Genomic DNA, 22,865 nt, shown 5'->3' on the forward strand with positions numbered 1-22,865 from the left:
GCTAGATGGTGCTCCACCGCATTAGGGAAAGGAGGTTCAAGATTACCTTGATGCAACATTTCTGGGTTGTTGGATCAGAAGGAAGGGGTCTAATCCTTTGGTCTCTCTCTCTCCCTCCCTCCCCCCTTGACATAATTCCACTTAACTACTTCATATGGAAATGTGCACAATACAGGAGCTATAGCAGAAGATTGCTAATGCTATTGCAACAGTCAACACAGTCATGCTTGAGTGAACCTGAATTGAGTTAGTATTGCCTTGATATTTTCAGAAGATAAGAAGGGTTCATATTAAAGTGGACTCATGATGACAATAAGAGAATATAAACTGTTGGATATATTCTTCCCAGTAAAATATAAACCCCTTTAAAATAAATGTTCTCATCCCTTTTTCACAATGATTCTAAGTTGTAAAGGTTTCGTGTGGACACTATTTTTTCAAACTTTTATTGTGAAGTAGGATTTGTATTTTACTTTATATACTTTTTTTTTTCTTTCCTTGAAGGGGAAAATGGAAACACTTATCAACTACTTCAAGCCTTATCTCAATTTCAACAAATTTGATTTTGAACATACAAATGATGATGATCTTCATTTAGAATGTTTTTGTATGTTAACAAGAGGAATTGAGCGAAATAATATTGGGAATAAACTTAAAGAGCTAATGGTAGAAACAGGAATTGTTCAGGATGCTTTACAATATATAACTCTTCATGCACCACCAATAAAGTAAGTTTTACAATAATAAAAATATGGTTACGTTGTATAATATGGTTAAAATTGTAGTCTGCTACAAATACATTTGAATGCATTAAGAATGGGATATGTATTTTTTATTTTATTTTTTTTAATTTTATTTTTGTGTGTGTGTGTGTGTGTGTGTGTGTGTGTGTGTGTGTGTGTGTGTGTGTGTGTGTGTGTGTGTGTGTGTGTGTGTGTGTGTGTGTGTGTGTGTGTGTGTGTGTGTTTTCAAGACCAGCACAAATGGCTGTGCAGAATAACAAATATTTAAAGTGCAGCTTTAGCAAATATTATTCATTATCTCTTTTTGGTTTCAAAAAGGGGTAGTCTTTCACTACTATTGTGTGTATTGAGTTCTCCTTCATCCAGGCTTCTGCAGTAGTGTAGTTGATATGTAACCCTCCCACCCACTTGGAAAGAGTCTGGGGTTCTTTTCTCCTCTAGGCTAGTCTATATACAGACTAGCCTAGAATACTGATTTTCCCCACCCTTTTCTCAAGGACTAAACTATTTAAGAGTACATTGAAGTGCTAATGTTCCTGTGTAACATTAGCATTTAAACGTTTAAATAACCTCTGAACAATATGAAATGAAGTTTGCAGTGTTGTATTTCAGCACAGATATTGAAATAATTTAAAAATTGTATGCATTTTTATTTCAGAAATCAGAGTTAACCTAAATTGCTAATATTATTTTAATATAAATAGCATCACCAAAAAGGTCAATGATATTTATTTGAAACTCTTGTTACAGCTGTTTTGAGATTTATTGATCTCTCTTTAGATTGATCTAAAGGAGAGATCAATAAACTCATTTTGGAAAACATGTTGACTAATGAATAATGTACCAAGTCCAGGTGAGCAGCTGAATGATGTATGGAAATAAAACTTCCAATTAAACACAGCAAAAGTTGTGTATCTTTACTTGACCACTTTGTCCTACACAACAAAGTAGTAAAGGTTGCATGGTTATATTTTAATACTTCATTCAAATAATTTGAATATGAGAATTAACAATAAGATTAAATTAAGTCTCTATCATTGGAGAGACCATAGTGCTCTGAAAACAAATGCAGAAGTGTGTACAATCTTCAATTTTTTTGTTAAAATGCATTTTGTAAGTATAGTGCTAGAGGTAATTGACATTGAATGTAAATAAAGGGGATAAATGCGCATACATTTCCATTCATTCATAATTAGCTATATCTGAACAGTAAACCCCAGATGGGAACTCACAGTTGATCCAAAATTGTGGACTATTACAAATCATTGTACAAAAATAATATCTCCCCTTTATCTTATCTTTTATTTAAGTTCAATAATAGCCTAGTTTAATATTGTAATTACAGTTCTGTTCTTGGTGTTTTGTTTTATATTTTTAGGAGTGCATTATTAGGGGCTTCAGAGGAATGGAAAGAATTTACCTGCAAGCCTGCATTGAAATATGTATTAAGACTCTTGACAGGTATGAGTTATGGACATGACACTACACAGCTCTTGGTTAGTGCAGAATGTATTCCTATTATTCACAGGTACGAAAATTTTGATTCACTGAACACGTATACTCATAGAAAATGTTATTACCAGAATGGTAAGCCAGGTAAGAAGCAAATTCAAATTAAAACCAATATTTAACTAAAGCCACAAAAAAGGGAGGGGAGTTAAGGCCCTCGTCTTTTGTTGCTTTAGTTAAATACTTGTTTTCTTAGTATTTAATTCTTACCCAACTTGCTATTCTGCTAAAATTTTCTTAATTTTAGCAGAATGGTAATACTTGTGTTTTACTTTACTGGTATTATTTATGCACAGGTTGATCATTTAACTTGTGAAATGGCAGTGCCACCCTACAATCAATCAATCACTCAATCAGGTTTCAGCAAATGGTGGGATAGTGTATATCTAAGAATACGTTGACATGGCTGCAAGTTCTGATATGTCTGGTACTAGAAAGGCCTTAAATTATGTGCTATGAGTGTGAACCATTTTGTGCACTGCATAATAGAAGATACGAAAACAGAACATCATTTTGTTATACACCATTGTGTTCAACGTGAAATGAAGGCTACAGAGACTGGATTTATGAAGACATGTATATGAAAATAACTGCAATTTTCATTTGGCATTAAAGAAGGTTGAAAATCTGTGGTTGACAACTCACAGCCTAGAGAGCCAAGGACTTCCACCACTACAGAGCAAATTGCAACGCCCCAGGAGATTCTGGATGATGCCAGAAGAATCATACTCATTCAGCTAAGCAGCAGAATGCCAATCTCATATGGCAGTGCACACACAGTTGTTAAAATGTTGCCAATCTTTGCTCACTGTATTCCACACCATTTGACACTTGATCACAAACAAAAACACGAATATGTGTAGAAAAATATCAACACAGTTTAAGATGAAGAATTTCTTAGTTGCACAGTGGCTGATGATGAGACACAGATCAGTCATTATGATCCAAAATAACCATTGAGTGACTGGAATCATCGTGATACCATACGATTCACCATACCCCAAAAGGTTGCAAGCCAGCTTCTCTGCTGCAAAGGCCATTAATAATGAAATTTATTCTGAAATCTTGTGGAAAAAGTTGCACCATGCAATTCATGACAGACATCTTGAGTTTTCTGATCAAAAATGATTCATTCATCACACTGTCACAATCTTCTTACTCTCTAGATCTCACTCCTTATGATTTCTTTTTATTCCCTAAGGTGAAGATTGTACTGAATGAAGGCCTGGAAATTTTACTCAGGCAAGGAAGCTCAAAAGCCACAACTACTACTAAAAGATTTATTAAGAAATAGCTTCCAGGAGTGATTCTGCCAACTCATCAATGGTGTGAGCATATACACTTCAAAGGAAATTATTTTGAAAACAGAAACAAATTTTATAATTAAGGTAGGTCCAATTTTGTGGATTAAATGATCCAACTTGTGCGTAATATATATGTACGTATATATAAACTGAAAAGGTGTAAAAGAAAGCTGTATAAAAGTATGGAACAGGGAAACTACAGTACAAACAAACACACACACACACACACACACACACACACACACACACACACACACACACACACACACACACACACAAATTCATATAACACACAATACCTCGATTTCATTATGAAGAGTCAATGACTGAAATTGTAAGATAAAAACAGAAAAATGTAGGCCTCTGTTTCTGACATAAATGTTATGAAAATAAATAGCAATTAGAATTTGGATTTAGAATTTAGTGAATAAGGAATGTTGAGGACAAAAACACTTACAAAAGAAAATATTATGACAAGTGTGTGGCATTTTTACAAATTCTGTTTGATCCTCTGTTATAAATTCATAAAAATAAATAAAATGAATTCCTCTCTCCTTTCTAATCTACAGTACATAGCTTATTCTTTATACATTATGTGCGTGTGTCCATTTAGTGGGAAAAATAAGTAAAAAAAAAGTAGTGGTGTAGAAGAAAAATAGAAAAGAAATAATAAGGAAATGACATAAATCCAAGTATATAAATAAAAATATTGTTCCATAACTTAAAAACTTAGTGTCTTCTTGGGGTTGTTAACCATCAAGATTGTAGGAAAAGGGTGACAATATTGTGTCTCTGTTCATCGACACAAAATATCTGCCAAATAAAATGAAGTTAAAACCAAAAGTAGATAAAAATAGTGAAATAATGAGTAAATTTAATGAAATCAGCAGTAAGGATGTAAAGCCAAACCAGATGTAAAAAAAGGGGGTAAATATCATATAATAGGTTACTAAAGATAACATATATACAACATCATAAGAATTTACTGCATAAGTCGGCCCCGGGTGCCAAGCGTTATAGTGATCAAGCAATTTCCTGAGTGATTATTAGAGCGTTTTCTCAAAGATATAGTTCTGTTTCAGTTATAAAAGTTTTCTTACTTTTCTATTATTAGGCAACTTAGTCTTACAAATCGTAAGCTAGTTTAAGAAAGGAAAAACACCTTTCTTCTTTTTTTCTTTAAATTAACGTACTAACTTTTATACCGCTTGGTCACTCTAGCGGCACTGCTCCATCCTCCCCGTGGCAGGGCCGGTAACCTGGCAGGAGAAATTCACTCTCCCAGGGCTGAAAGGAGCAAAGATGGATAAAAATATATATCCACCTATAGAGCCATTGAGCTCAAGACGAGACAATATAAATGACAATGATAATGACTTCTCTCAACCCAAGAGGCTGAGAACAACCCCTCAAGAGGAGATACCATCATTCCTCATTCTACACTCTCTCTCAGAGCAGCCTCTGAGCAAGTTATCGCCATTCCTTATACAAAAATGTATTGAGTCTGCTGCAGGTTCACCGAAAATGGTAAGGCGACTTCAGTCCGGGGATATTCTTGTAGAGACCAGTAAAGCTCAACACTCTGCAAAGTTATTAAAGCAGACTACCTTTGGTGGACAACCAATAAAAGTCACTCCCCATGCCACCCTAAACTCCTCGAAGGGTGTAATTGCAGAATGGGACTTAGTAAATGTATCAGAAGAGGAAATAGTCCAAGAGCTTCAAGAACAAAAAGTAATCCAAGCAAGGAGAATCCTGACTCGGAAAGATGGTATTCTTGTTCCCACAAGGAGTATAATACTCACTTTTAGTTCTCCTATCCTACCCACATCTGTCAAAGCTGGCTATCTTCATTGCCGTGTGCGTCCTTACATCCCGAATCCAATCAGGTGCTATAAGTGCCAAAAATATGGACACTCCCAAACTGCATGTAGAGGTGAGGCAATATGTCCAAATTGTGGATCAAAGGATCATAATCAATCTGAATGCACTGCTACTTCTCAATGCCCAAACTGTAAAGGTAATCACCCAGCTTTTTCCAAAATATGCGAACTATGGAAACAAGGGAAAAAAATCTAAAAATATAAAGTCAAGAATAAAGTCACATACTCAGAGGCAAGAAGACAAATACTCATAACAGAACCAAAGCGTACATATGCCACTGCTGCTAAACAATTTCAGTCAGTAGGTATTCAAACAGATGTTACAGTTCCTCCAAATATATCCATCGCCGATTGGGCACATTCCTTGCTCTCTGCTTCCAAACAGTGTCCTTCACAGCAAAAAGCTGAACGAGCCAGTAACACCCCAATTACCATTCCAACCGACGTGCCTCAAACAGCAAAACCAAAAGTGGCAGAAACTAAAGTTCTGAACCCACCAGTTGCTATGGGCATGGATGTTGACCAACGCAATGAATCAGATGATGGTATACTAGAACTGCATGCGACTGATGAGATGGATGTCACACGTCCCTACTTTCCAAAAAAAGAGAAAGGGAAATTGGATCGATCCAAGAAAGTTTCAACTAAAAAGCAGTCAGAAACAAAAATAAACAACAAAACCACTTAATGGAAAGATTCCTCCAATGGAATTGTAGAGGCTTTCGCAATACAAAAGACGATTTATATGATCTCATCGACCGGTATGATCTAGCAGGCATAGCCCTACAGGAAACCTACTTAAATGCACGAGTGCATCCCACCATTAAAAATTACACCATCATCAGACGAGATAGGAGAATAGACTCGCCAGCCCGTGGAGGAGTGGCAATTCTTGTTAGAAACAACGTTCCATCGAAACATATTGCTCTTCAGACCCCTTTTGAAGCAGTGGCAGTGCATATTGTAATTGGCATCACTCTTACAATAGCGTCAATATATATCCCTCCTAATTTCTTATTCACTTCAGACGACCTAGAAAATCTAATAGACCAGCTACCATCTCCGTTCTGCTTGCTCGGAGACTTCAATGCACATCATTCGCTGTGGGGATCCCCAACAATTGACAAGAGAGGTAAGCTAATAGAATCCTTTCTTGATGCTTATCAACTCACCATTTTAAATACTGGCGAGCCAACCTACATTCATTTTTCGACTGGATCCATGAGTTCAATAGATCTCTCGATCTGTTCTCCCTCCTTATATACTATTATGGAGTGGTCTGTTCTTGACAATCCAATGAACAGTGATCACCTGCCAATTCTCTGCAAACTCCAAACACGAGCAAACTCCCCTTCCCCACGTTGCTCCATTTGGATATTCCGTAGGGCACACTGGAGTGAATATGCCTCTCATGTTCAATTAGATGATAAAATTATACAATCTCAGACCATAGAAAATGTCACGGAACACATTACTACTCAAATATTACTAGCTGCCACCATTGCAATACCAAAATCTTTACCGGGGAAATGGAAACACAGTAACTACTGGTGGAACCAAGATTGTACGCATGCGAAACGGGAAAAAAACAGATCTTGGAATTTATTTCGTAAATTCCCCACAACTAGTAACCTAATTAACTTCAAAAGACTGAGAGCCAAGTTCCGCAAAATAAGAAGAAATGCAAAGAAAGAAGCCTGGATCAGCTTCTCCTCAAGTATAAATAAGGACACAGATAGTAGAACCATTTGGAGGAAAATTCAAACACTCAATGGCAAATATGTCCAGTCCCCAACTACAATACTAAATTGGGAAGGGAAGGAGTTGTCATCACCAGCAGAAATAGCAAATGCCTTAGCGGAATCATTTGCCAGCATATCAGCAATATCCACCTTTAACCCAACCTTTCAAAGAATTAAAGAATCTGCAGAAAAGCGTAAGATTAATTTTTCCATGGCAGTTTCACATCCATACAACCATCCATTCACATTAGCAGAATTAGTAGGGGCACTCAATAAAACACCCAGTAGTGCTGCTGGTCCAGATGGGGTCTATTATATAATGTTAAAGCAACTTGACAACAGAGCAAAAACAACATTGTTAAAATATTACAACCGTATTTTCTTAGAAAATATCTACCCACTCTCCTGGCGTCACTCAACTGTTCTAGCCTTCCCGAAACCAGGAAAGGATCGTACCTTTCCGCATAACTACAGGCCAATTTCGCTGACTAGTTGTCTAGGAAGAGTCCTTGAAAAAATGGTTCACAGGCGGCTAACGTGGTTCCTGGAAGCAAACAACTTACTAAACAGCAGCCAGTATGGATTTCGAAAGAACCGGTCCACGCTAGATGTGATGATAAAAGCTGAGGCAAACATCCGAAATGCCTTTATAAGGAGAGAAGATCTAGTCATGATTAATCTCGATATTGAGAAAGCCTTCGATACCACCTGGCGATATGGTGTGCTAAAAGATCTCCATTCTTTCGGCTTGAGAGGTCAGTTACCTCAATTCATACAAAATTTTCTATGCAACAGAACGTTTCAGGTAAGGTATATGAACAATTTATCCAAATCATTTGAACAAGAGGAGGGTGTACCGCAGGGTTCTATTCTAAGTCCAACATTATTTGCAGTAAGAATTACAAACATGACACGGGAAGTACCAAATACAGTAGAATCGTACATGTTTGCCGATGACCTCATTATCTCCTGTCAATCCCAAACTATGAACATCATTGAAAGGCAACTTCAAATTTCCATAGCTAAAATAGAATCATGGGCACTGCGGAATGGTTATTCTTTAGCCGAAAAAAATCCACTGCAATTCACTTTTGTAAAAAACGAAAACTCCACCCGGATCCAGAAATATTTTTAAAAAACAGCCTGATACCTGTCACTAACAATTTTCGTCTGTTGGGGCTACATTTAGATAATAAACTTAATTTTGCTTCCCATATATCTTACCTTCGAACCACGTGTCTTAAAAAACTGAACATCCTAAGAGCCGTTTCCGCCATGTCCTGGGGTGCTGACAGAAGCTCTCTTCTTCATCTCTATAGAGCTTTAATAAGATCACGCTTAGATTATGGATCACCTGTCTATGACTCCGCTAGGAACAGTTCCCTATTACGTCTGAACACCATACAGCATAGTGCCCTTAGGATAGCTGTGGGAGCCTTTAGAACATCTCCGATCCACAGCCTGTATATTGAGGCAAATGAACCTCCACTGCACCTAAGGAGAAAATCCTTATTATGTAACTATGCACTAAAGATTAAGAGTATTCCATCACATCCTAGCTGGCAGCACTTGTTCGACCCTAAATACACCATGCTATATCAAAATAAACCTAATGAGAATCGCCCAGCAGGGCTTCGACTGCAAGAGCTCATGATCAGTTGGAACATTAATTTTCAGAATGTCTTCCAAGACCTTGGTACTCCCGAACCTCCCTGGACTGAATTCGTACCTCTCTGTGACAATTTCTTTTTAAGATGGGGGAAGACATCCCTGGCTAATACAAATTTTCAACAGCTCCATAAATCGCATTCCTTGGAAAACTCAGCAAAAGTACATATCTATACTGATGGCTCCAAAACAGATACAGCCGTAGGTGCTGCAGCAGTTTCTTCCAACTTCTCAGTAGCTGTTTCTCTTTCCACTGAATGCAGTATCTATACTGCAGAATTATTCGCAATAAAACTGGCTCTAGATAATATAAACAAGTACCATATCAAGGAATCCTTGATATATTCAGACTCCTTAAGCGCAATCACTGCCATTCAATCTACTTTTTTTCCCTCTCACCCCATTCTTAAAGAGATCCGATCTAAGTTATTTCACTATCAAACAGTCAATCAGAAGGTTACCTTCTGCTGGATCCCTGGTCATGTTGGCATCTCAGGCAATGAACATGCGGATGCTGCTGCAAAGCATCCCGACTCTGGATCTTCCAGACAAATAAAAGTTCCCTACACCGATCACAAATCTGTCATTAAAACAACATGCAGGAAACAATGGTCTCTCCTTTGGAAAACTCAAACCAATAATAAACTACTGCAGATAAAAAAAGAGCCACAACTGTGGACATCTAGTTCCAGGAGAAGCAGGCGACAAGAAGTGATTCTATCAAGGCTCTGCATCGGCCATTCGCACCCAACTCACCTGTTTTTGCTTATGGGAGAGAATCCTCCTCAGTGTTTCTTTTGTCAGTCGCAGCTAACAATAAAACACATCCTCATAGAATGTCCCCAACTTTCAACAGTCAGAAAATCAAGCTTTAGCTCCCTGTCCAACTTAAAGGAACCCTTAACGTTATTTCATATTCTTGGCAATGAAGAAAATTTCGAGGAACTGTTTAATTATTTGAAGCACATAAATCTGTATGATAGACTGTGATCAAAGTGACAAACAAATCATGAACAGGCACAATATGGCCCAAGAGGCCCTTGTGCCAAAAAACCCCAATACAACAACAACAACAACTGCATAAGTCAACAGAACAGGTGCCAAAAAGAAATCAAAACTAAATGTGTACTGCGCAGCCTAGCAACTGCTAATGGAGAGAGAGAGAAATGCAAAGTAAAATTTGTGAAAAATACAACTCAGCATACACTCTTTTGTCAGTCGCAGCTAACAATAAAACACATCCTCATAGAATGTCCCCAACTTTCAACAGTCAGAAAATCAAGCTTTAGCTCCCTGTCCAACTTAAAGGAACCCTTAACGTTATTTCATATTCTTGGCAATGAAGAAAATTTCGAGGAACTGTTTAATTATTTGAAGCACATAAATCTGTATGATAGACTGTGATCAAAGTGACAAACAAATCATGAACAGGCACAATATGGCCCAAGAGGCCCTTGTGCCAAAAAACCCCAATACAACAACAACAACAACTGCATAAGTCAACAGAACAGGTGCCAAAAAGAAATCAAAACTAAATGTGTACTGCGCAGCCTAGCAACTGCTAATGGAGAGAGAGAGAAATGCAAAGTAAAATTTGTGAAAAATACAACTCAGCATAGACGAAAAAAGTTAATATAGGAAGAAAAATAGTTTCTCTATATGTGTTCATAAAATTAATGGCTCACGAGAAATAAGAGGAAGAGTGCAGAACAGTAAATGTTAAGGAGATGAAGCAAAATAGTGAGGTTCAGGTAGTCCAGAGTTGGAAATTCCATTCCTATAGAAAGGACCTTGAACATCTGAGGACATGAATAAAAAAAATTATCCGCGCTGTTTGTCCCGTTTAGGGGTCAACAACATGCATGTCGTTCCTCCATGTTGATATGCCCAGCCGAATGTTTTACAAGGCGGCTGTCCAGGCCTGACACCCTTGGTTTTATTTTGGTGTTAACTTCACCCAACGTCAGTGCAAACATTTATCGTATTTAGTAGTCACAGGCTTGAACTCCAGTCCACTCAAAGAGCTCGTGCCACTGCACTCTTGCTCCTGACCTGCTCGGCTACCTTCCGAGGGCATGAATAATGTGAAAGTATGATAAATAACAAAAAAAAAAAAAAAAAAATTGGTGCATACATTGTACAGTCAAGCATCATACGTGGTCATATATCATATAATGTATGATATTTACAGAATGTACAGACCTAGAAAATGAGAGCTGATGAATGAAATTGGCAGAAACACAGTGCTGTAATTAAGATGTAGTTGGACAAAATGTTATGGAAACTTAGTAAGAAATCTGCTTTAAATCAGTATGAGCTGTAATTTTTTTTTTAATTGATAATATTAAGAGCTTTATGAAAGTGATATCATAAATAAGACAAAAGAAAAGAGTTGCCAATGAGTTTAAGGTAGAATTTTCTAATATTGCATTACAGTAGCAATCCTGATACATTGAGAGAGGATGATATTAGACTGAACACTTTTAGAGATATTGGATAACTAGTAGGAAAAATTAACCACCTCAAAGTTGAAAGTATCATGTTTGTTATAAAGATTAATAGTGGTATGTCCTTTATCAATACAAATATTCAAATCTAAGTATTTAGCATTTTGATTGCTAGAATTAGTTCTTTCCGAGATAAGTTCATGGTGATATAGATGACCAAAATCTTCAAGAAAATTTGGATAGTTGAGCACACAACGACCATCTACTTTTGCAGAAGAATAAGAGAAATTTACCTCAATATACTATCAAAGACCATCTACATATCTAAATAGAAGAATGTCCTTCATGAAAGAGATTTCAGACCAACCATTAAAGATACAAGTTAACAATGATACATGAAGCAGGACTGCCCATAGATGTTCCCTGGATTTGCTGGTAAATCTTATTACCATCAAAAAAAAAAAAAGTGATTGAAAATACAAAGATTTGATTTCATGTTTATGCTGTTTATGCTTCTGAAATATTTCCTGAAGGACTGTTTTAAAATTTAACAGATTAATACTGGTGAAAAGGCTATGAAAATCAGAGGATTGAATATCCTCTACGGTACTGGTATGTAGGCTTCCAAAACAGGTAAATTATTGAGTATAATTCTATTATTAGAGAAAATAGTTTAAGAACTTGCTCCAGTATTTTTCCAGATATCTGGACATGACTGTTTTTTCAAGAGGTAATGAAACTGAAACTAGCAGATGTTTTATGAAATTTAGAAATAAAATATACAAAAGGAAAATTATATTTATTTATTCTCAATTTCTTATTTATAGCCAGTATTTTTTTGGTAATAACTTTGAGAGAGAGGAAAAAACAGGTCTGTAGGTATCACTAAGATTGAAGCTCTTTTTTTAAGGTATCTGCATAAGAAGCTTTACAAATGAAAGCAAAATTGTTGGCAGTTTTGTCAACCGGGGTAATAACAAAGTGTTCCAGCAGATTTTGTAATTGAACTTTAATTTTGGCAAGATTATAGCATTTGACAGATTTATGATGGAGAAATTTAGAGTAAACTTTCGAACAATTATCGATAAGATCAGTGAAAACAATATTGATCCACATTTGGAAATCTTCTGCAGGATTGTTGTTTTCATAAACCAAGGAAATAAAATATTCATCATTGTCATTGGATTTCTCTGTTTATCAGTAGCCCTAGTTCTTGAACCTTTTCCTTCCCCCCACTTTAATATTTTATTCTGTTTGTTATATATGTGTCTGCATGTGTGTATTGATGATAATGAGATTTTTATTTTATGCTTTGTAACAGGAAAGCCCATAGATTTGAATTTCACTATACACATGTTCAAAAATTGTTAACTTAAATGCTGAATTAGAGAGCAGCATATGCAAGTTTAGCTTAAGCATTTTCCAGTTGATGGTACACATAAGATTAGTGCAGAGGTTCTCAAACTTAAGTAACCTAAAGGCTCCTTTTGCCTTAAATGTTTTGCAAGGCCCCAAGCTTAACAAAATTGTTTCTATGCTGTTAATTTAAAAATTAATTTTTGGCATTACTTATGGATCCCTTTCTGTACAAGGTACCTTGTTTATTTCATGTTCACTACATTTCTTGTGTCTGCTACATTTTCTCTGTACACTATTCTTCAACATGTATTGGAACATATCACTCTTTGGAAGTAATGGCAATTCCATGGGTCACGTGCCATCTACATGGGTCATGTAGATGGCAGTAGAAGTTCAAATTAGGATATGAATGGCATCCACACTGATTGACATATAGACAGAACAAAATGGGATAAGAAAAGGATCTAGATCCCTTGAAAAGAGATATGATAGAAATCATATTTCTTCACCAGATAGCAGAAAGAGTGGGATGCCCAGAATAACTGTTGGAAACATCATATATCAATGGAAGACAAAATAACATGACCATTCATTACAAGCTTGGGCAGGCCACATTTAATCTCCTCTCATTGTCCATTAATTTATGAACTGACTTTAGAGACAGTTGACAGAACTGGAATAAGAATAGGACCAACAACCATGAGAAAAGCACTTCATAGAATGAATTACCATAGTTGCACAGCTGCTTGTAAACTGAAACTCTCTTCAAATATTGCACATAATGTTTCTATTCTTTGCACCTACATGCTTACATTCTCTGAAGAAATGTGAGCATAAGACATTATAGTAGTGACAAAATTTGATGTGAAACAATGGATCATGCTACAGAGTCCAGGCATCAGGTGGATGCATCTGGGTATGTTGCATGTCCAAAGAACAGTTTCACCCAGGTTATACTGCCCAACAATGAAGTTCAGTGTCGATAATGTGTTGGAATGGCCTGTTTTACATGGTTTTGATTCAGTCCCGTAGTTTTCATCAGTAAAACTATAAATGCAGCTATCTGTTGCAATTCTTTGGAGGGATGATATTGTATCAGCATGTGTCACAATGCAAATTCGATGAAATGGTAGTTTGAGGAAAATACTGTGATCAGCCTGCCACTTCCAGCCGAAAGTCTTTATCTGAATTCACTTGAACACATTTGGGATGTTTTTGAACAATTGAGAACTTTCTAAAGCATTACAAGAGAAATGGAGCAAAATTTCAGAAGATTTTTTTTTTTTTAACCAGATAGTGTTTACATTTACTATTCTGGTACATCTGCACATTCATCATTTCTGATGAAATGTACAGATATATTATATTGGAATACTGATTTTTAATTACCTTTTTATTAGATTGATTTCTGAATTTGGATTACCTCTTTTTTTTTTTTTTTTTTTCCATAAAAGGCATAACATAAGTAAAATTTTAGGGAAATTTTACTTTGGTTCTAATGGCCGTGTATTTGATACAGTGAAAAAAAATTACTTAGATAATCTTTAGGGATGGTCAAAAAAGTGGCACTTAAGTTTTAATACAGCAAAATGCTAGTATAACACTTGGAAAATAGCATCTCTAAAATAACTTACACATTTAGTGGGATTGAATTATAAATAGTAGAGGAAGAAATGGATTTGGGAGTTATGATACATTCAGACATGAAGTTCCCCAAGCAGTGTTTACAGGCATCAAGGAAGGCCTATGATGTATTGTTGATGATTTATTTGTATATTTGCTTGTAGCAATAAGGATGTCATAATCCTACTGTGTAAGGCAATTGTAGGACTGCATTCGGAATAATGTGTTCAAGTATGGAGAACACACAGACATCTAAAGAAAGACATCGAGCTTCTTGAAAGGGTCCAGAGATGGGCACCTGGTGAGATCACCAAAGGGGGGCATGTCCATATGAGGGAACACTTAAAATATGTAGGCTGCAGAGTTCAGTAACTAGACACTAAAAGGAGAAATTAAAATGGAGGGGGAAACTTTTACTGTTATAAATGATACCAGAACTAGCAGCTATAAATTCAAATTATGGGAGGAGGGATTTAAACTGTATTGCAGGACGTTTTTTAAACAGTGAGTTGTTGATTACTGGAGTAAGTTGCCTCCATGTAGCTGACAACTTGGAGAGATCAAAGGTCAGTTGAATAGGTACTTACAAAAAGAAGGAATCAGATAGATGTTTATTTTATTTTATTATTTATTTATTTTTTATTTTTTTCTGGTAAGGTAAAAACCTTAGAGTAATACTAATTTTATGGCTAATACTAATACCAAAACTGATCGAAGAAAATACCAAACTTAAACAGTGATGAAAGTAATGGGCATAATTGCAGATGTTTATGTTATAGCCATATGTAAAAAAAGGGTTTCTATAAAAACTAATAAATAAGTTTAAAAAATCCTTACATACAGACCTATCAACAAAAAAAAATTTACAAAGAGATCAGATGCTTATGTCATAGCCATATATAAAAAAATCCGAACACTATTACAAACATATCAGCAAAAAAAAATATGGAACTAATGGAAGAGTAACCATGCCATAAACAAATAAGTTAAAAAAATCCTTACATACAGACCTATCAACAAAAAAAAAAAAAAAAAAAAATTTACAAAGAGATCAGATGCTTATGTCATAGCCATATGTAAAAAAATCCAAACACTATTACAAACATATCAGCAAAAAAAAAAAAAAAAAAAAAAGATGGAACTAATGGAGGAGTAACCATGCCATAAACAATCATATTCTAGCATGTCTAAAATCTCTTAGTAGTAGCTCTTTTCCCAATGATTTGTTCTCTCTATTTACTTACTACCTGGGCAAAAGCAGGAATTGATATCTTGATAACAGATTAGATGACATAATTGAACAACTAACTGCATGCCCTTTTTAGTGGACACAGTCCTGTATGGGTAGGTTCATCAGTAAATTGGTAAGGTCAGATAATTGAATGCTTACTTGACCATAATGATCTTACATTATTAAATATACTTGTATCCGTTTTGCCACATGAATTTCCAGCAATGATTTTGAAAATCCACAGTTGATTAATCAGTTTTATTCTTTCCATAATGCAGGCTAGAACAAGTCTCAAGTGATGAACGAGTTGGTTCATTAGCAGAGAACTTAATGGAAGCAATCAAACAAAATCCAAGTGTAGCCCAAAAAATTGAAGAAGTGCGAAAACAGACAAGAGATGAAAAGAAACGATTAGCCATGGCCATGAGAGAAAAACAACTTGGGGCATTGGGTATGCGAACTAATGAAAAAGGACAGGTATATTTTAATACTAATATTATCTTATATTAAGATTTAGTTTGGTGATTATCTCTTTTATGCTTTAAAATTATAAAATTATATTGCCTGTACCCTGTGTGTTTCACTTCTTTCTCCAGCACTCATCTGTATACCAATAAAAGGTATACTTTATTAGAAACATGCTATATAAATTTTGAACAATATAACTTGGTACTGACAAATATCTAAAACACATGGTCTAAAGGCATGTGCGAGATGTCTAACACACACACACACACACACACACACACACACACACAATGTGCATCATAAGCAAATACCTGTTGAAAAAGTTTCTATAAAAGTAAAACATTTATTTAGTGGAAGAGAATATAGCAAAGCCAGTGGAAGCAGTAACTAAAATAAATGTAATAAGTTTTAATATGACAAGTAGCTTTCAGGGTAACGAACCACTTCCTCTGCAAGAAAGGTACATATAGAAATGCAAAATAACATAAAACATTCAGAATGGAATAAATTATACTAAATATGCTGTGCGTGATGTGATCAGATGACTGGGAGAGCGTGTACATGAACGCAAGAGTGTTCAGTCATTCACTAGGCCAGATCAGGTGATTGTTGTTGGTGTGCGGCGCACATATGGGATTGCTGCCAGCATTTGTCATGTTTTGAAACTACTGATTCCAAAATTGGGTGTGGTCTTGTACCTCTGCTGCGATTTAAAACTTTGACAGCTGAGTATATTTAGGGACTCTAACCATAGGCGGTGATAGTAGTGTCGAGAGTGGTCGATCACCTCACTACATGCCTGAGCTTGAGGTCATGATGAGTTTACCAGAAATGTTCTGCAATTGCAGTGTTCAGAGTCACCCAGGCGGATGGACCTGTCATGTTCCGTGAGGCAGTCCTGAAGACATCTGGAGCTTTCCCTACATAGCAGTTGCCACGATCATGGCAAGTAATCTGGTATACAATGCCGCTGCATAAGAGAGGGGTGATGGGCGTTTTTACTCTCGAGACCAGAGATCATAAACTCCTACCAGTAAATTGTATACATTTCATGCGGTACTCATGCAGGACCTTAGAAATCTGGCCTGAGATGCCCGGGTAATATGGAATATAAGCAGTAGGTACACTGTCACAAGGGGATGAGGGCCTCAGGGCCTCGGATTAGTTGCAAGCTTTTGTGCTTGTAGTAAGCACCTGTCTAACACATGGGCTGGGAATCCACAATTGGTGAGGTCAGCTTTTACTCTAGAAACCTCGGTGCACCTGGCTTCCTCTTAGCTGGAATGGCTCCAAGCTCAAGAGAGTAGGGCATGTGCAGTGCTGGTTAGATGACAAGGGGCGTGGGCTGACTTGTAGTTTGTGAATTGCCAACAGCACATTGGTTTCCAGTATACTGAAGTTTCCAGATGAGAACCCACTCGCCTCACCAAAACATCTAGGAAAGGAAGTGTCCCGTTTGCTTCCAATTCCAAAGTGAACTGGATGAAGGGAGTTGAGGTACTCTAACAGTGGTGCATATGAACCTCGGGGGATGACGGTGAAAATATCATCCACATACCTGCACCACATGGTGATTGGTACCAGCGGGTTCAGGAATATGTGTTCCTCTGACTCCTCCATTGCGATGATGGCAATGACAGAGCTGACAGGGGTGCCCATAGCTGTACCGTGTAGCTGTTTGTAGAGAGAATTGTCAAATGTGATGACACTGCCTGATGTTTATGTTATAGCCATATGTAAAAAAAGGATTTCTATAAAAACTAATAAATAAGTTAAAAAAATCCTTACATACAGACCTATCAACAAAAAAAAAAAAAATCAGATGCTTATGTCATAGCCATATGTAAAAAAATCCGAACACTATTACAAACATATCAGCTTAAACACAGGTTAAGGCAGCACAGATATCTTCTGTAGATAGTGATGTTCTATCCGATAGACTGGGGGTCATTCTCTAAAAGCTGTCTGGCACATATGATGGCCTGTTGGACTGGAATGGAAGTAAATAGGGAGACAACATCAAAGGATGCCATGATCTTGTCATCAGACACTGTAAGGTGTTTGATGTGGTGAAGGAACTCCTTGCTGTTGGAGATGGGCAACGTGTTTTGGTAGCTCGTTGGTTGGAAAATTACAACAGTGGCGCATCCTAGGTTTGGATGCACCACTGTTAGAGTACCTCAACTCCCTATTCCCCTTCATCCAGTTCACGTTGGAATTGGAAGCGAACAGGACACTTCCTTTCCTAGATGTTTTGGTGAGGCAAGTGGGCTCTTGTCTGGAAATCTCAGTATACTGGAAACCAGTGTGCTGTGGACAATTCATGAACTACAAGTCAGCCCATGCCCCAGAATAATTGAAGCGGATGGTTTTGTCTGACAAAGAATTATGATAGAGTTTTGTGTTAAACTGGTGGAAACTTAGTAGTAGATATGAGATGATTCAAGGGGCCTGTGTAACTAATGTTTTCAAAGAATCAGCATATTTTAAATGGAGAAAAAAATTTTCACTGTGGTGTTAAGGTGAAGTATTAAAAAAGAAGCAGCTGAACAAACACTGCTAGCAGAAGACTATCACTCCAAGAATTTGCAACAAAACTAACTGTTTTCTTTGAACATGTCACAACATTGTGACTGTGGCATTAAATATATCTTACATTTGAACCAAAACAAAAGTGAGTTGAAACTTAAAACAATTTGTGACAAAAGTGGAACAAAATCTAGAATTTTTATCCTCAGATATCACTCATGATCATCACAGAGATGAAATTATGATCCAGAGACCAAGTAGCAATCCAGTGTTCAGAAGCATAGACACCCTGTTGCCAAAACAATTTTGTATTATTTAATCTGCCAAAAAATTGATGTTCGTTCTGCTCTTTTTGATGCTAAAGGAATAATTTTACAGCAATTTGTCTCGAATATTAAAACCACTTCTGGTTTTGATATTCTGAGACAAATTGCTGTAAAATGTTATATGAAATGTTGCAAGTACATTTCAGCAGGGCTATTAAAAAGGGAAAAAAAAAATCCAAATAGAAAGAGAAACAGTGAAACTGCTGTTGCTCCTTCTATTTGGATTTGATTTTTTTTTTTTTTTTTTTTTTTTTCATTATTTTGCAGAATAATGCCAAGACCTCATAAGCATTTGTTAAGTGACATGGGCACCCCACTGAACACTGGCAGAACACCTTTAGAACACACTGACCATACAGCCTGGACCCCACTCACTGATTTTTTGAATGTAATAAAACATTTATAGGAACAAAAATTAAAAATAAATATGGAACTGAAAATGCATAAACTGATGTACCAAAAATGGTCGTGGAAAAACGCCTGCATCACATTATTGAAAAATTGAAAACTAGAGATTGTCAAACTAGTAAATAGATCAAAATGCCAACATCATTAAAATGTAGATAGCTTATAAGGTAAGTTTCTTTTCAAGCGGTTATGGTACCAACTAGTTGTAATGTGGTTATATGAAATGTATGTATTATTAACAATTCAGTACAAAAATTTCTGATGGAAGTTTTTTGATGAGTTTTGATAAATTCATGTATTCATGATGAAAACTTGCTTTCCATCAAAAGATGTTATTTTGAAATGGAAACTAATTAAACTAATTTCAAGACTAAGGATAAGGATACCTCCAACTCTGAATAATGGAACAGCAAGTGTATTTTTTAATCTGGACTTATATAGGTATATATGTGTATAAATACACACAGAGTGAACCATACCTACTTGTCTATCAAAAATTGCTGAAACATAATTTTTTTTATTTATTTATTTTTTTTTTTTTTGCTTTATAGTGTATTCAGTGTGATTTTAAAAAATAACTTTTCAGAATTCCTCATGTGCACTTAAATTTTGTACAAACCATTACAATTCCAGTTACCTTTTCTGCTGATTTCTGAAGAAATTATTATGGCAAGGCAACAAGAATAGCTGGATATTAGTTAATGCATGTTCCTACATAAGCTTATTCTTTGATTCATTCACAAAAAAAAAAAAAAAAAGACTGAAATCAGGAATTAAACAGCATGGTTTCCACTGTACTTTTTCTTTAAAATTTTCATAACATTCTCTCTCTCGCTCTTTTTGTTTGATGGACTTCTGTGTACTCATTATGTGAAGCAGATATACTATCTGCTTCACAAAATCCATGTTTCTAATGTTCTTTGGGCTACCCCAGTTCCTCGGATCATGGGCAAAAGCAACTAACAACAGTTTCTAATGGCTGATTTTAATTTTTTTTTTTTTTTTTTTTTTTTTTTTTTATGTGAACTCCAAACACGAGAGGTATTAGAACCTATAGTACTTAGTACCGTGCTTGGGTTGGAGGTTGAGAAGACGACAGAAGATATTTCTTGACATTGGACTTGAACTTCTGTAGATTGTAATTTTCGCGATATACGTATGAAGGAAGGTTATTCCAGAAAACGGCAGTTGAATTAATAAATGAGGAAGATGAAAAGTTGGTTCTGTGGGTTTGACGTTGGACAGTAAATGGATGTTGGCTGGTGGCGGTACGTGTTCGGACTGTTTTGAAAGAGAGAGCGGAAATTATAGAAGCCAATTCGGAAGAACAGTGCCCATGGAAGTATCTGAAGAAGAGGCATGCAGCAGAAACAGTACATCTATGAGAAAGCGAGTGGAGAGACTCTGTGAGAGATGAATCATCAATTAACCTATATGCCCTCTTCTGAATGGAATCAAGAAGCCTGAGACAGGTTTTGGGGGCACCACCCCCAGATGTGGGAACAATATTCCATGGCAGGGCGGATTTGCGATTTATACAGAGTGAGCAGTTGTTTGGAAGAAAAGTAACGCAGAGAGTGAAAGAGAAAACCAAGATTTTTAGATGCAGAGGAAGCAATATTTGTAATGTGCTTGTGCCAAGAGAGATTAGAAGTCAGGGTAATCCCCAAAAGAGATATATCATTTTGCCTAGAAATCGGAGTGTCACTAAAGATAAGCATAGGAGAAGAATCCTTTTTGTGAGATATAAGACAAGAATGAGTTTTAGAAGGGTTGAAATCAACTAAGTTGTCTTTGCCCCACTGGAGAATTACCTGAAGATCGGCATTTAAGGAATTCGTAGCAGATTTTCGAGAAGTTGAAGCTGATTGAGCAGGACAAGGTTTCTCAAAATGGAAAGTTGAATGCAATGTGCTATCATCAGCAAAACTATGGATAGGATTTCCAGTCAATGGAAGAAGGTCATTAATATACAAGAGGAAAAGAGTGGGGGAAAGAACTGAACCTTGGGGGGACACCGGCATTAGTGGAGAAGTTAGAAGACAGAGAGCCATCTACCATCACTCTCAGTGAGCGATCAAAGAGAAAACTGGATAACCAATTACTAAAAACAGTTGACAAACCATAAGATGGAAGCTTGTTTAGAAGACCTTTATGCCAAACACGATCAAAAGCTTTTGAGATGTCAAGAGCAACTACTTGTGTTTCACCGAACCTTTCCATTGAATTAGTCCATAAATGGGTAACATAAGCCAGAATATCACCAGTGGATAGACACTGACGGAATCCATACTGGCGATCGTTGATCACATGGAAGGTTTCTAGATAGTTTAAGAGTTGGCGATTAATTGATTTCTCCATTATTTTAGAAAGAGTAGAAGTAATTGCAATGGGACGATAATCGGATGGGAGAGAGGTTTTTGTCACCCTTTTTAGGAACTGGCTGGATATGAGCAAATTTCCAAGCAGAAGGAAAAACACCTTTGTAATAAGAAAGTGAAAAAAGGGGGCAAAGAATCAGAGTAAGTTCAGGAGCACAGGTTTTGAGAACAAGTGGAGAAATACCATCAGGACCTGGAGCTTTCTTAGCATCAAGATTCATCAAAATCCTTCTGATATCCTTTTGACGGATGACCACAGGAGGCATTGAATGGAGCGTGTTGGGAATGATGGGAGGGGTTTTACCAAGATCATTAATACATAAGCTGTAAGAAAAATGGGATGCTAGCAGGTCAGCTTTATCCTTGGCTGAAGTGACAACAGAACCATCTGGTTTGGACAGAGGTGGGAGCATAGATGGGCAAAAGTTGCGGCCAATAGTTTTGGCAAGACACCAGAATGCTCGGCTACCATTAGGGCAAGAAGCAAGTTTTCTACTCTTAGCCTGTTCAAACTCTAGTTTGGACTGATTAATAACTGCTTTACAATTGTTGCGAGCTTTAGTGTAGGCAGAAAATGAAACCGAAGAATTAGAAACAGCCAATTACGATATGCAACATTCTTCTCTTGAACAGCCTTAGCACATTTATTGGAAAACCAAGGTTTAGATAAAGGACGAGATTTTAAAGTGGAGTGTGGGATAAAGGATTCCATTCCTGCAAGAATAATTTCACTGACACGATCTGAGCAAACGTTGACATCAGAAGTTTTGAAACAGTAATCCGACCATGGAAAAGAAGAAAAGAAGTCTCGCAGGTCATCCCATTTTGCATTCTTGTACTGCCAAACAACACGAGGTTGAGAATAGCCATGAGATAAAGGTTCCATTGGAGAAGAGACAATCACCAAGTTGTGATCTAAAGTGCCTAAAGGACCTCTCACTTCGACCGTGTACTTAGAAGGGTTGTTTATGAGAAAAAGGTCAAGCGTATTGGCTGTATGATTAGGATTGTCCGGTATTCTTGTAGGTAAATGAACTATCTGTGCTAGGTCATTAATAATTGCAAAAGCCTCAGCATCTCGACCTGCTGGGTCGGTGTGACTAGAAAACAGAAGCCAGCTGGAGTTGTGAACATTAAAATCACCAAGGAAAATTACCTCACTGTTAGGAAAGTTGGACTGGAGAAAGTCAAGTTGCAAAGAGAGGAAGTCAAAGAGCTCCAAGTGATTAGTGGAGTTGGGAGAA

The 22,865-nt window shown here is 36.7% G+C and overlaps 1 protein-coding gene across 1 annotated transcript in view; it reads left to right on the forward strand.

Annotated features, from left to right (window-relative positions):
* poe (E3 ubiquitin-protein ligase-like protein poe) overlaps positions 1-22,865 on the forward strand; it is an 849,790-nt gene that overhangs the window by 763,192 nt on the left and 63,733 nt on the right. Inside the window, exons 68-70 of the mRNA XM_090388478.1 lie at positions 505-728; positions 2,122-2,271; positions 15,788-15,986. Coding sequence (XP_090244604.1) covers positions 505-728; positions 2,122-2,271; positions 15,788-15,986 — 573 coding nt within the window. The remainder of the gene's footprint in view (positions 1-504; positions 729-2,121; positions 2,272-15,787; positions 15,987-22,865) is intronic.

The sequence above is a fragment of the Mastigoproctus giganteus genome, chromosome 14 (assembly GCF_048544385.1).
Source record: "Mastigoproctus giganteus isolate SK-2022 chromosome 14, ASM4854438v1, whole genome shotgun sequence".
NCBI lineage: Eukaryota > Metazoa > Arthropoda > Arachnida > Uropygi > Thelyphonidae > Mastigoproctus > Mastigoproctus giganteus.